Source organism: Oncorhynchus mykiss, unplaced genomic scaffold (assembly GCF_057628025.1).
Source record: "Oncorhynchus mykiss isolate SJ-2025 unplaced genomic scaffold, ASM5762802v1 scaffold93, whole genome shotgun sequence".
Classification (NCBI taxonomy): Eukaryota; Metazoa; Chordata; class Actinopteri; order Salmoniformes; family Salmonidae; genus Oncorhynchus; species Oncorhynchus mykiss.
The window spans coordinates 579,086-595,144 of NW_028322092.1; the positions used below are offsets into that span (position 1 = coordinate 579,086).

At 47.9% G+C, this 16,059-nt stretch overlaps 1 protein-coding gene across 10 annotated transcripts in view; it reads right to left on the minus strand.

The window, feature by feature from the left end:
* The window catches only part of LOC149970091 (centrosomal protein of 192 kDa-like), an 88,896-nt gene extending 74,002 nt beyond the window's left edge, over window positions 1-14,894 (minus strand). For 4 of the 10 annotated variants that reach the window (XM_090228600.1, XM_090228596.1, XM_090228605.1 and 1 more), the window contains exons 1-7: window positions 14,549-14,845; window positions 13,884-14,103; window positions 11,984-12,094; window positions 10,145-10,299; window positions 8,125-8,186; window positions 7,113-7,254; window positions 897-1,012 (exon numbers count right to left, since the gene is read on the minus strand). In XM_090228600.1, coding sequence (XP_090084726.1) covers window positions 897-1,012; window positions 7,113-7,254; window positions 8,125-8,186; window positions 10,145-10,299; window positions 11,984-12,094; window positions 13,884-14,050 — 753 coding nt within the window. In that variant the 5' untranslated portion in view covers window positions 14,051-14,103; window positions 14,549-14,845. Of the gene's footprint in view, window positions 1-896; window positions 1,013-7,112; window positions 7,255-8,124; window positions 8,187-10,144; window positions 10,300-11,983; window positions 12,095-13,883; window positions 14,104-14,444 lie in introns of all 10 variants that reach the window. The other 6 variants (XM_090228604.1, XM_090228598.1, XM_090228602.1 and 3 more) reach the window with 3 other exon arrangements.
* Window positions 14,895-16,059: the final 1,165 nt, after the last annotated feature.

The window sequence follows — 16,059 nt, forward strand, 5'->3', positions numbered from 1 at the left end:
CAGGAAGAGAGAGAGGATTAGAAAGCAGGAAGAGAGAGTGGATTAGAAAGCAGGAAGAGAGAGTGGATTAGAAAGCAGGAAGAGAGAGTGGATTAGAAAGCAGGAAGAGAGAGAGGATTAGAAAGCAGGAAGAGAGAGAGGATTAGAAAGCAGGAAGAGAGAGAGGATTAGAAAGCAGGAAGAGAGAGAGGATTAGAAAGCAGGAAGAGAGAGAGGATTAGAAAGCAGGAAGAGAGAGGATTAGAAAGCAGGAAGAGAGAGAGGATTAGAAAGCAGGAAGAGAGAGAGGATTAGAAAGCAGGAAGAGAGAGAGGATTAGAAAGCAGGAAGAGAGAGAGGATTAGAAAGCAGGAAGAGAGAGTGGATTAGAAAGCAGGAAGAGAGAGAGGATTAGAAAGCAGGAAGAGAGAGAGGATTAGAAAGCAGGAAGAGAGAGAGGATTAGAAAGCAGGAAGAGAGAGAGGATTAGAAAGCAGGAAGAGAGAGAGGATTAGAAAGCAGGAAGAGAGAGAGGATTAGAAAGCAGGAAGAGAGAGAGGATTAGAAAGCAGGAAGAGAGAGTGGATTAGAAAGCAGGAAGAGAGAGAGGATTAGAAAGCAGGAAGAGAGAGAGGATTAGAAAGCAGGAAGAGAGAGAGGATTAGAAAGCAGGAAGAGAGAGAGGATTAGAAAGCAGGAAGAGAGAGAGGATTAGAAAGCAGGAAGAGAGAGAGGATTAGAAAGCAGGAAGAGAGAGAGGATTAGAAAGCAGGAAGAGAGAGGATTAGAAAGCAGGAAGAGAGAGAGGATTAGAAAGCAGGAAGAGAGAGAGGATTAGAAAGCAGGAAGAGAGAGAGGATTAGAAAGCAGGAAGAGAGAGAGGATTAGAAAGCAGGAAGAGAGAGAGGTTGCCTTACAGCATCAGGTATCTCCTGTCCCTCCACCCGTCCTCTCTGCATGGCAGGGTTCACCAGCTGGTTTAAGTACAGGTCCAGATCTTCATCCTGCAGGTCGTTCACGTCGACATCGTCATCTGGGGATCAAACAGGCAAAGATCAATAATCAATAGAACGACAAACACAACACACAGCTATAATCCCCACCAGAGAGGAGAGGAGTTCAGACACAACACACAGCTATAACCTCCACCAGAGAGGAGTTCAGACACAACACACAGCTATAACCCCCACCAGAGAGGAGTTCAGACACAACACACAGCTATAACCTCCACCAGAGAGGAGAGGAGTTCAGACACAACACACAGCTATAACCCCCAACAGAGAGGAGAGGAGTTCAGACACAATACACAGCTATAACCCCCACCAGAGAGGAGTTCAGACACAACACACAGCTATAACCCCCACCAGAGAGGAGAGGAGTTCAGACACAACACACAGCTATAACCTCCACCAGAGAGGAGTTCAGACACAACACACAGCTATAACCCCCACCAGAGAGGAGTTCAGACACAACACACAGCTATAACCTCCACCAGAGAGGAGTTCAGACACAACACACAGCTATAACCCCCACCAGAGAGGAGTTCAGACACAACACACAGCTATAACCTCCACCAGAGAGGAGAGGAGTTCAGACACAACACACAGCTATAACCTCCACCAGAGAGGAGTACAGACACAACACACAGCTATAACCCCCACCAGAGAGGAGTTCAGACAACACACAGCTATAACCTCCACCAGAGAGGAGAGGAGTTCAGACACAACACACAGCTATAACCCCCACCAGAGAGGAGTTCAGACACAATACACAGCTATAACCCCCACCAGAGAGGAGAGGTGTTCAGACACAACACACAGCTATAACCCCCACCAGAGAGGAGTTCAGACAACACACAGCTATAACCTCCACCAGAGAGGAGAGGAGTTCAGACACAACACACAGCTATAACCCCCACCAGAGAGGAGTTCAGACACAACACACAGCTATAACCCCCACCAGAGAGGAGAGGAGTTCAGACACAACACACAGCTATAACCCCCAACAGAGAGGAGAGGTGTTCAGACACAATACACAGCTATAACCCCCACCAGAGAGGAGTTCAGACACAATACACAGCTATAACCCCCAACAGAGAGGAGTTCAGACACAATACACAGCTATAACCCCCAACAGAGAGGAGAGGTGTTCAGACAACACACAGCTATAACCCCCACCAGAGAGGAGTACAGACACAATACACAGCTATAACCCCCACCAGAGAGGTGTTCAGACAACACACAGCTATAACCCCCACCAGAGAGGAGAGGTGTTCAGACACAACACACAGCTATAACCCCCACCAGAGAGTAGAGGTGTTCAGACACAACACACAGCTATAACCCCCACCAGAGAGGAGAGGAGTTCAGACACAACACACAGCTATAACCCCCACCAGAGAGGAGAGGTGTTCAGACACAACACACAGCTATAACCCCCACCAGAGAGGAGAGGTGTTCAGACACAACACACAGCTATAACCCCCACCAGAGAGGAGAGGAGTTCAGACACAACACACAGCTATAACCCCCACCAGAGAGGAGTTCAGACACAACACACAGCTATAACCCCCACCAGAGAGGAGAGGTGTTCAGACACAACACACAGCTATAACCCCCACCAGAGAGGAGAGGAGTTCAGACACAACACACAGCTATAACCCCCACCAGAGAGGAGAGGTGTTCAGACAACACACAGCTATAACCCCCACCAGAGAGGAGAGGTGTTCAGACAACACACAGCTATAACCCCCACCAGAGAGTAGAGGAGTTCAGACACAACACAAAGCTATAACCCCCACCAGAGAGGAGTTCAGACAACACACAGCTATAACCCCCACCAGAGAGGTGTTCAGACACAACACACAGCTATAACCCCCACCAGAGAGGTGTTCAGACAACACACAGCTATAACCCCCACCAGAGAGGAGAGGTGTTCAGACAACACACAGCTATAACCCCCACCAGAGAGTAGAGGTGTTCAGACACAACACACAGCTATAACCCCCACCAGAGAGGAGAGGTGTTCAGACAACACACAGCTATAACCCCGACCAGAGAGGTGTTCAGACAACACACAGCTATAACCCCCACCAGAGAGTAGAGGTGTTCAGACACAACACACAGCTATAACCCCCACCAGAGAGGAGAGGTGTTCAGACACAACACACAGCTATAACCCCCACCAGAGAGATGTTCAGACACAACACACAGCAATACCCCCCACCAGAGAGTAGAGGTGTTCAGACACAACACACAGCTATAACCCCCACCAGAGAGGAGAGGTGTTCAGACACAACACACAGCTATAACCCCCACCAGAGAGGAGAGGTGTTCAGACACAACACACAGCTATAACCCCCACCAGAGAGGAGAGGTGTTCAGACACAACACACAGCTATAACCCCCACCAGAGAGGAGAGGTGTTCAGACACAACACACAGCTATAACCCCCACCAGAGAGGAGAGGTGTTCAGACACAACACACAGCTATAACCCCCACCAGAGAGGTGTTCAGACAACACACAGCTATAACCCCCACCAGAGAGGAGAGGTGTTCAGACACAACACACAGCTATAACCCCCACCAGAGAGGAGAGGTGTTCAGACACAACACACAGCTATAACCCCCACCAGAGAGGAGAGGTGTTCAGACACAACACACAGCTATAACCCCCACCAGAGAGGTGTTCAGACAACACACAGCTATAACCCCCACCAGAGAGTAGAGGTGTTCAGACACAACACACAGCTATAACCCCCACCAGAGAGGAGAGGTGTTCAGACACAACACACAGCTATAACCCCCACCAGAGAGGAGAGGTGTTCAGACACAACACACAGCTATAACCCCCACCAGAGAGGAGAGGAGTTCAGACACAACACACAGCTATAACCCCCACCAGAGAGGTGTTCAGACAACACACAGCTATAACCCCCACCAGAGAGGAGAGGTGTTCAGACACAACACACAGCTATAACCCCCACCAGAGAAGTGTTCAGACACAACACACAGCTATAACCCCCACCAGAGAGGTGTTCAGACAACACACAGCTATAACCCCCACCAGAGAGGTGTTCAGACACAACACACAGCTATAACCCCCACCAGAGAGGAGAGGAGTTCAGAAACACACAGCTATAACCCCCACCAGAGAAGTGTTCAGACACAATACACAGCTATAACCCCGACCAGAGAGGAGTTCAGACAACACACAGCTATAACCCCCACCAGAGAGGTGTTCAGACACAACACACAGCTATAACCCCCACCAGAGAGGAGAGGAGTTCAGAAACAACACACAGCTATAACCCCCACCAGAGAGGTGTTCAGACACAATACACAGCTATAACCCCCACCAGAGAGGTGTTCAGACAACACACAGCTATAACCCCCACCAGAGAGGTGTTCAGACACAACACACAGCTATAACCCCGACCAGAGAGGAGAGGTGTTCAGACACAACACACAGCTATAACCCCCACCAGAGGAGAGGTGTTCAGACACAACACACAGCTATAACCCCCAACAGAGAGGTGTTCAGACAACACACAGCTATAACCCCCACCAGAGAGTAGAGGTGTTCAGACACAACACACAGCTATAACCCCCACCAGAGAGGAGAGGAGTTCAGACACAACACACAGCTATAACCCCCACCAGAGAGGTGTTCAGACAACACACAGCTATAACCCCCACCAGAGAGGAGAGGTGTTCAGACACAACACACAGCTATAACCCCCACCAGAGAGGAGAGGTGTTCAGACACAACACACAGCTATAACCCCCACCAGAGAAGTGTTCAGACACAATACACAGCTATAACCCCGACCAGAGAGGAGTTCAGACAACACACAGCTATAACCCCCACCAGAGAGGAGAGGAGTTCAGACACAACACACAGCTATAACCCCCACCAGAGAGGAGTTCAGACAACACACAGCTATAACCCCCACCAGAGAGGAGAGGAGTTCAGACACAACACACAGCTATAACCCCCACCAGAGAGGTGTTCAGACACAACACACAGCTATAACCCCCACCAGAGAGGAGAGGTGTTCAGACACAACACACAGCTATAACCCCCACCAGAGAGGAGAGGTGTTCAGACACAACACACAGCTATAACCCCCACCAGAGAGGTGTTCAGACAACACACAGCTATAACCCCCACCAGAGAGTAGAGGAGTTCAGACACAACACACAGCTATAACCCCCACCAGAGAGGTGTTCAGACAACACACAGCTATAACCCCCACCAGAGAGGAGAGGTGTTCAGACACAACACACAGCTATAACCCCCACCAGAGAGGAGAGGTGTTCAGACACAACACACAGCTATAACCCCCACCAGAGAAGTGTTCAGACACAATACACAGCTATAACCCCGACCAGAGAGGAGTTCAGACAACACACAGCTATAACCCCCACCAGAGAGGAGAGGTGTTCAGACACAACACACAGCTATAACCCCCACCAGAGAGGAGAGGAGTTCAGACACAACACACAGCTATAACCCCCACCAGAGAGGAGAGGAGTTCAGACACAACACACAGCTATAACCCCCACCAGAGAGGAGTTCAGACAACACACAGCTATAACCCCCACCAGAGAGGAGAGGAGTTCAGACACAACACACAGCTATAACCCCCACCAGAGAGGTGTTCAGACACAACACACAGCTATAACCCCCACCAGAGAGGAGAGGAGTTCAGACACAACACACAGCTATAACCCCCACCAGAGAGGAGTTCAGACAACACACAGCTATAACCCCCACCAGAGAGGAGAGGAGTTCAGACACAACACACAGCTATAACCCCCACCAGAGAGGTGTTCAGACACAACACACAGCTATAACCCCCACCAGAGAGGAGAGGTGTTCAGACACAACACACAGCTATAACCCCCACCAGAGAGGAGAGGTGTTCAGACACAACACACAGCTATAACCCCCACCAGAGAGGTGTTCAGACAACACACAGCTATAACCCCCACCAGAGAGTAGAGGAGTTCAGACACAACACACAGCTATAACCCCCACCAGAGAGGTGTTCAGACAACACACAGCTATAACCCCCACCAGAGAGGAGAGGTGTTCAGACACAACACACAGCTATAACCCCCACCAGAGAGGAGAGGTGTTCAGACACAACACACAGCTATAACCCCCACCAGAGAAGTGTTCAGACACAATACACAGCTATAACCCCGACCAGAGAGGAGTTCAGACAACACACAGCTATAACCCCCACCAGAGAGGAGAGGTGTTCAGACACAACACACAGCTATAACCCCCACCAGAGAGGAGAGGAGTTCAGACACAACACACAGCTATAACCCCCACCAGAGAGGAGAGGAGTTCAGACACAACACACAGCTATAACCCCCACCAGAGAGGAGTTCAGACAACACACAGCTATAACCCCCACCAGAGAGGAGAGGAGTTCAGACACAACACACAGCTATAACCCCCACCAGAGAGGTGTTCAGACACAACACACAGCTATAACCCCCACCAGAGAGGAGAGGAGTTCAGACACAACACACAGCTATAACCCCCACCAGAGAGGAGAGGAGTTCAGACACAACACACAGCTATAACCCCCACCAGAGAGGAGAGGAGTTCAGACACAACACACAGCTATAACCCCCACCAGAGAGGAGAGGAGTTCAGAAACAATACACAGCTATAACCCCCACCAGAGAGTAGAGGAGTTCAGACACAACACACAGCTATAACCCCCACCAGAGAGGAGAGGAGTTCAGACACAACACACAGCTATAACCCCCACCAGAGAGGAGAGGAGTTCAGACACAACACACAGCTATAACCCCCACCAGAGAGGAGAGGAGTTCAGAAACAATACACAGCTATAACCCCCACCAGAGAGTAGAGGAGTTCAGACACAACACACAGCTATAACCCCGACCAGAGAGGAGTTCAGAAAGGTGAACGTTCACAACGTTGTAGATAGAAATAAATGCATAGAGCTGGCCCAGTTTCCTATTCCTTTTGACAACAACCCCCCCCCATGTCTGTTCTACCCTATCCAGTTCTATGTGAATGGTCAGTAACGTTGCATCTTCCTGAATAAGCCTCATGCTGTGCTATGAAAGGGGTGGGGCCTCACCTGTGACATCACTGTTCATGCTGTCCACAGACATGAGCTTCTCATTGGCCAGGAAGCTGGAGACACTCCCACTGAAGCGGTCGCTGTCGGCTCCGTCACTGGCCAGACTCTGGTCGTCCACGGTGCCTGGGAGGGATCGGACCTGGATCACAGAGACAGAATTACAACTACATTCTGGTATCATGTGAGGCTACCACCCATACTGGACCCTAAAGGGGAGGCTACCACCCATACTGGACCCTAAAGGGGAGGCTACCACCCATACTGGACCCTAAAGGTCTGGACAGGGGGAAGGAGAGGAGGCTACCACCCATACTGGACCCAAAAGGGGCGACTACCACCCGTACTGGACCCTAAAGGGGCAGCTAGCACCCATACTGGACCCTAAAGGGGCGGCTAGCGCCCATACTGGACCCTAAAGGGGCGGCTAGCACCCATACTGGACCCTAAAGGGGCGGCTAGCACCCATACTGGACCCTAAAGGGGCGGCTAGCACCCATACTGGACCCTAAAGGGGCGGCTAGCACCCATACTGGACCCTAAAGGGGCGGCTAGCACCCATACTGGACCCTAAAGGGGCGGCTAGCACCCATACTGGACCCTAAAGGGGCGGCTAGCACCCATACTGGACCCTAAAGGGGCGGCTAGCACCCATACTGGACCCTAAAGGGGCGGCTAGCACCCATACTGGACCCTAAAGGGGCGGCTAGCACCCATACTGGACCCTAAAGGGGCGGCTAGCACCCATACTGGACCCTAAAGGGGAGGCTACCACCCATACTGGACCCTAAAGGGGTGGCTACCACCCATACTGGACCCTAAAGGGGTGGCTACCACCCATACTGGACCCTAAAGGTCTGGACAGGGGGAAGGAGAGGAGGCTACCACCCATACTGTACCCTAAAGGCCTGGGTAGGAGGAGGCTACCACCCATACTGGACCCTAAAGGTCTGGACAGGGGCAAGGAGACCACTCTAAAAGCACATGAGACAACATTGAGAGAGTGTGATACCTTTAAATCCATAAAGTCCCTATTAACCAGGTTGGTGAAGGCCAGCCGCCCCGTAGAGAGATCTGATAGGGAGATGAGAAATTCAGTTAGTTGGTTTGTTAGCCAACATAGCACACCAGCCTGATGGACATAATGATCTATCAACTAGTGAAGGACGGAGACCAGCCTGATGGACATCACTGATCTATCAACTAGTGAAGGACGGAGACCAGCCTGATGGACATCACTGATCTATCAACTAATGAAGGACGGAGACCAGCCTGATGGACATCACTGATCTATCAACTAATGAAGGACGGAGACCAGCCTGATGGACATCACTGATCTATCAACTAGTGAAGGACGGAGACCAGCCTGATGGACATAATGAGCTATCAACTAGTGAAGGACGGAGACCAGCCTGATGGACATCACTGATCTATCAACTAGTGAAGGACGGAGACCAGCCTGATGGACATAATGATCTATCAACTAGTGAAGGACAGAGACCAGCCTGATGGACATAATGATCTATCAACTAGTGAAGGACGGAGACCAGCCTGATGGACATAATGAGCTATCAACTAGTGAAGGACGGAGACCAGCCTGATGGACATAATGATCTATCAACTAGTGAAGGACGGAGACCAGCCTGATGGACATAATGAGCTATCAACTAGTGAAGGACGGAGACCAGCCTGATGGACATCACTGATCTATCAACTAGTGAAGGACGGAGACCAGCCTGATGGACATAATGATCTATCAACTAGTGAAGGACGGAGACCAGCCTGATGGACATAATGATCTATCAACTAGTGAAGGACGGAGACCAGCCTGATGGACATCACTGATCTATCAACTAATGAAGGACAGAGTTAATCAAGACCACGTGGTACATCAGGTTTACCTCTCAATAATAAAACCACCACTACTAATAATACTATCACCACTACTAATAATACTACTACCACTACTAATAATACTACTACCACCACCACCACTATGGGGCGGCAGGGAAACCTAGTGGTTAGAGCATTGGGAAGGTTGCAAGTTAAAGTCCCCGAGCTGACAAGGTACAAATCTGTCGTTCTGCCCCTGAACAGGCAGTTAACCCACTGTTCCTAGGCCGTCATTGAAAATAAGAATTTGTTCTTAACTGACTTGCCCTAGTTAAATAAAGGTAAAATAAAAATAAAACTAATATGACTAATACTAATAAAACTAATAATAAAAATAATAATAATACTACCATCACTACTAATACTGCCACTAATAATAATAATAATACTACCACCAATACTGCCACTACTACCACCACTGCTAATAATAATACTACCACCAATACTGCCACTACTACCACCACTGCTAATAATAATACTACCACTACTAATACTACTAATAATAATACTACCACCACTACTAATACTACCACTAATAATAATACTACCACCACTACTAATACTACCACTAATAATAATAATAATATTACCACCACTACTAATACTACCACTAATAATAATACTACCACCAATACTAATAATACTGCCACTACTACCACCACTGCTAATAATAATACTACCACTACTAATACTACCAATAATAATAATAATAATAATACTACCACCACCACTACTAATACTACCACTAATAATAATACTACCACCACTACTAATAATAATACTACCACTAATAATAATGCCACTACTACTACTACCACCACTGCTAATAATAATACTACCACTACTAATACTACTGCTAATAATACCACCACCACTACTAATAATAATAATAATACTACCACCACTACTAATAATACTGCCACAACTAAAAATACTACTACTACTAATAATAATAATAATACTACTAATAAATGTTATTTATCAGACGCTTTTATCCAAAACCACTTAGTGCCGTGTGGATACCATTTGACTTATGGGTGGCCCCTGGAATCGAACCCACAACCCTGGCATTGCATGCACCATGCTCTACCAACTGAGCCACACAGAACCGCAAACCAAGGTAAATGGTACAGTGTTACCGTCTCCATGGTCAGAGTGTCTTCCAGGGAGAGGTCCAGCCTGGGTGTTGGGGCCGAGGGAGGAGGCTCTAGTCCTGGGCTCTGTCTCGTCCAGATTCACCTTCACCAGCATGTCTGAGAACCGGTGGGCTGCTATGAAGTCATCTGCATCATCTCTGAGAGGTGGAGAGAGGGAGAGACAGAGACAGAGAGACAGAGAGAGACAGAGAGAGAGAGACAGACAGAGGGAGTGAGAGAGACAGAGAGAGAGAGACAGACAGAGGGAGTGAGAGAGACAGAGACAGAGAGACAGGGAGAGAGACAGAGAGACAGAGACAGAGAGACAGGGAGAGAGACAGAGAGACAGGGAGAGAGACAGAGACAGAGAGACAGAGACAGAGAGACAGAGAGACAGAGAGACAGAGAGACAGAGAGACAGAGAGACAGAGAGACAGAGAGACAGAGAGACAGAGAGACAGAGAGACAGAGAGACAGAGAGACAGAGAGACAGAGAGACAGAGAGACAGAGAGACAGAGAGACAGAGAGACAGAGAGACGGAGAGACGGAGACGGAGACGGAGACGGAGACGGAGACGGAGAGAGAGACGGAGAGGGAGAGAGACAGAGAGACAGAGACAGAGAGGGAGAGAGACAGAGAGACAGAGACAGAGAGGGAGAGAGACAGAGAGACAGAGACAGAGAGGGAGAGAGACAGAGAGGTGGAGAGACAGAGAGGGAGAGAGACAGAGAGGTGGAGAGACAGAGAGGGAGAGAGACAGAGAGGTGGAGAGACAGAGAGGGAGAGAGACAGAGAGGTGGAGAGACAGAGAGGTGGAGAGACAGAGAGGTGGAGAGACAGAGAGGTGGAGAGACAGAGAGGTGGAGAGACAGAGAGGTGGAGAGAGAGAGGTGGAGAGACAGAGAGGTGGAGAGACAGAGAGGTGGAGAGACAGAGAGGTGGAGAGACAGAGAGGTGGAGAGACAGAGAGGTGGAGAGACAGAGAGGTGGAGAGACAGAGAGGTGGAGAGACAGAGAGGTGGAGAGACAGAGAGGTGGAGAGAGGGAGAGACAGAGAGACAGAGAGGGAGAGACAGAGAGACAGAGAGGGAGAGACAGAGAGACAGAGAGGGAGGGACAGAGAGGGAGGGAGAGAGACAGAGAGGGGATCCATGTGAGCAACATCATTCACTGAAGCAAACATGGGGGATATTCACATCCCAAACCGCATGCTAAAGCACTGGGCAACGGCAGTACGCCGTGAGGTAAAGCACTGGGGGACGGCAGTACGCCGTGAGGTAAAGCACTGGGGGACGGCAGGACGCCGTGAGGTAAAGCACTGGGGGACGGCAGGACGCCGTGAGGTAAAGCACTGGGGGACGGCAGTACGCCGTGAGGTAAAGCACTGGGGGACGGCAGGACGCCGTGAGGTAAAGCACTGGGGGACGGCAGGACGCCGTGAGGTAAAGCACTGGGGGACGGCAGGACGCCGTGAGGTAAAGCACTGGGGGACGGCAGGACGCCGTGAGGTAAAGCACTGGGGGACGGCAGGACGCCGTGAGGTAAAGCACTGGGGGACGGCAGGACGCCGTGAGGTAAAGCACTGGGGGACGGCAGGACGCCGTGAGGTAGAGCACTGGGGGACGGCAGGACGCCGTGAGGTAAAGCAGGACGCCGTGCGGTAAAGCAGGACGCCGTGCGGTAAAGCACTGGGGAACGGCAGGACGCCTTAACCCTGCATTTCTCTGGTGCTCCTACATTTTTCAACTACGGAGAACAATGTTCTCCTTGGAAAACAAGTCAGCATAGAGCCCTGCATGACATGACTTCCACGGCTGCTAAACCAAACTCCTGATACTCACAGCTCATCTTTGAAGCTGAGGGCGAATTGTCCCTGTTCCTTGTTGTTGGACTGAGAGTTAGCCAGAGAGAGCCGTCCGTCCTCCAGATATGACGCCTGGACAGCATTTACTCTGGAGAGAAAGAAGTGAGATTCATTTTTAGTAGTCAGATTGTTATGAACACTGATCAGAGCTACAGTGCCTTGCGAAAGTATTCGGCCCCCTTGAACTTTGCGACCTTTTGCCACATTTCAGGCTTCAAACATAAAGATATAAAACTGTATTTTTTTGTGAAGAATCAACAACAAGTGGGACACAATCATGAAGTGGAACGACATTTATTGGATATTTCAAACTTTTTTAACAAATCAAAAACTCAAATTGGGCGAGCAAAATTATTCAGCCCCCTTAAGTTAATACTTTGTAGCGCCACCTTTTGCTGCGATTACAGCTATAAGTCGCTTGGGGTATGTCTCTATCAGTTTTGCACATCGAGAAACTGACATTTTTTCCCATTCCTCCTTGCAAAACAGCTCGAGCTCAGTGAGGTTGGATGGAGAGCATTTGTGAACAGCAGTTTTCAGTTCTTTCCACAGATTCAGGTCTGGACTTTGACTTGGCCATTCTAACACCTGGATATGTTTATTTTTGAACCATTCCATTGTAGATTTTGCTTTATGTTTGGGATCATTGTCTTGTTGGAAGACAAATCTCCGTCCCAGTCTCAGGTCTTTTGCAGACTCCATCAGGTTTTCTTCCAGAATGGTCCTGTATTTGGCTCCATCCATCTTCCCATCAATTTTAACCATCTTCCCTGTCCCTGCTGAAGAAAAGCAGGCCCAAACCATGATGCTGCCACCACCATGTTTGACAGTGGGGATGGTGTGTTCAGGGTGATGAGCTGTGTTGCTTTTACGCCAAACATAACGTTTTGCATTGTTGCCAAAAAGTTCAATTTTGGTTTCATCTGACCAGAGCACCTTCTTCCACATGTTTGGTGTGTCTCCCAGGTGGCTTGTGGCAAACTTTAAACAACACTTTTTATGGATATCTTTAAGAAATGGCTTTCTTGCCACTCTTCCATAAAGGCCAGATTTGTGCAATATACGACTGATTGTTGTCCTATGGACAGAGTCTCCCACCTCAGCTGTAGATCTCTGCAGTTCATCCAGAGTGATCATGGGCCTCTTGGCTGCATCTCTGATCAGTCTTCTCCTTGTATGAGCTGAACGTTTAGAGGGACGGCCAGGTCTTGGTAGATTTGCAGTGGTCTGATACTCCTTCCATTTCAATATTATCGCTTGCACAGTGCTCCTTGGGATGTTTAAAGCTTGGGAATTTTTTTTGTATCCAAATCCGGCTTTAAACTTCTTCACAACAGTATCTCGGACCTGCCTGGTGTGTTCCTTGTTCTTCATGATGCTCTCTGCGCTTTTAACGGACCTCTGAGACTATCACAGTGCAGGTGCATTTATACGGAGACTTGATTACACACAGGTGGATTGTATTTATCATCATTAGTCATTTAGGTCAACATTGGATCATTCAGAGATCCTCACTGAACTTCTGGAGAGAGTTTGCTGCACTGAAAGTAAAGGGGCTGAATAATTTTGCACGCCCAATTTTTCAGTTTTTGATTTGTTAAAAAGGTTTGAAATATCCAATAAATGTCGTTCCACTTCATGATTGTGTCCCACTTGTTGTTGATTCTTCACAAAAAAATACAGTTTTATATCTTTATGTTTGAAGCCTGAAATGTGGCAAAAGGTCGCAAAGTTCAAGGGGGCCGAATACTTTCGCAAGGCACTGTACATAACAGTAACGCTGCTTTAGAAGGTACTGAGCCAGAACCCCTATAGTTCTGCAGGGCCTTGTGTTCCAGTGACATTGCTGTTGATGTTAAGCGGTGCCGCTGACCCACCTGTTGTCGGCCCCAGCTCTAATTTTAGCCACGGTGGAGGCAGCTACGGGCAGCCCCAGGGTGGAGGCCAGGGTGATGTTCCCCAGGGTGGCACGGCTGCTGCCCACAGAGCTAGACAGGAAACTGGGGAATGCCTCATCCTCGATGTTGCTGAAACTCTCGGTCATGATGATGGGCAACGGTTAGGCCCGCTACCTCAGGTTCTACTGCAGACCATCAACTGAGTGGAGAGAAAAAACATTCATCACAATTGCTGATAAACATGTCAGTCAGACGAGCAACACCTCAGTTCATTGTGGAAAGTGTGTCGTAGTTAAAACAAACACTGACATGCAGATTCCTCCTTGTGATGTTCAAAGACTCGGAAATACCCAGTCAATTCACTCCGGTCCAAACTCAAGCAACAAGTTAACCAACAACACAAAGTAAAACAAGATACTGTCACATTGTTCCATCTAGATGAATATTAGATGGCCAGAGATACATGTAGTCAATGTAGATAAATGTTGTCAATGTCAATGTAGCCAGTCATTTTTGTCGTTGTGGCCTGACAAAACTTACCTTGACAAACTTTCCTCTGTGTCAACACAAGTGAAGTTATAGTTAACTACAAACACTTTAACCAAAGTGGATGTACACACAAATAAACCTTTTATCTAACTTACTGAATAGTTTAAGGTCAGTACTTAACCCCAAAATACCGAAAGTAAACAGCGTTACAATGTTCACAACAAATGAAGAAGCTTCTTCTCTCCCGGAGAGAAAACCGACGAGAAGGAGCCGCAAGACACCGTAACCTTACTGTTTCTAAAATAACAACACGTTTAAGTGATTATTTCGCTACACAATTAACTAAAAGTTAAGAGAATTATCTATTTTCATAGCCAGTTGAAAGTGTAACGTATTTTGTCGGTAACAAACCGTAGCAGGAGCCTCGGAGAAACACTGTATTCGGTTGGACCAATCACAGGAAGCCCGCGCTCAGCGACCATCACTATGGGCGGGACAGAGACAGGAAAGAGACGTTTTGATTGGACTAACCTCTATGACCGTGTGAAAGGATGTATCACCATTGGATTGTTATCCTGTCATTTAACTATAATTAGTTCCATTGTAGAGTCCTATTCATATATATATATATATATATATATATATATATATATATATATATATATATATATATATATATATATATATATATATATATATATATATATATATATATATATAGATAGATATTCACATCAGATCAATGGTCCGTACATTCTGAAAGTATAGCGTTGGATTTAAGTGCTTCTCATCAACTAATTGTTGTCATTTCTAGTTAAATTGTATGTTATTTTTGCTCATGAAATGTATATGATATATATTCAAAATATGTAGCACTTGTTGCAGATTCAATAGGATCCATACCATATCATCCATCCTAAGTCTAAGGAGTGGTCAGGAACTTGCGGGAGTATCATATGTTCCCCACAGCAGCTGCAACCATCACTTGGCTAGTTGACAGCTGCACAGTAAATACAACACACCATACCAATTCTGACCGACTCCCATCTTTCTATAGACTTCAGAGATACTTGCTGTGATTTGTGTACAGTATGAGAAGGACAAGACAGTTTCATGAGAGAAACCCAGTGTGAGAATGTAAAGTGCCCAGGGCCTTCAGTCTGATAGTTTCTCTCATGAAACCCAGTGTTAGAATGTAAAGTGCCCAGGGCCTTCAGTCTGATAGTTTCTCTCATGAAACCCAGTGTGAGAATGTAAAGTGCCCAGGGCCCTCAGTCTGATAGTTTCTCTCATGAAACCCAGTGTGAGAATGTAAAGTGCCCAGGGCCCTCAGTCTGATAGTTTCTCTCATGAAACCCAGTGTGAGAATGTAAAGTGCCCAGGGCCTTCAGTCTGATAGTTTCTCTCATGAAACCCAGTGTGAGAATGTAAAGTGCCCAGGGCCCTCAGTCTGATAGTTTCTCTCATGAAACCCAGTGTGAGAATGTAAAGTGCCCAGGGCCCTCAGTCTGATAGTTTCTCTCATGAAACCCAGTGTGAGAATGTAAAGTGCCCAGGGCCCTCAGTCTGATAGTTTCATGAGAGAAACCCAGTGTTAGAATGTAAAGTGCCCAGGGCCCTCAGTCTGATAGTTTCATGAGAGAAACCCAGTGTTAGAATGTAAAGT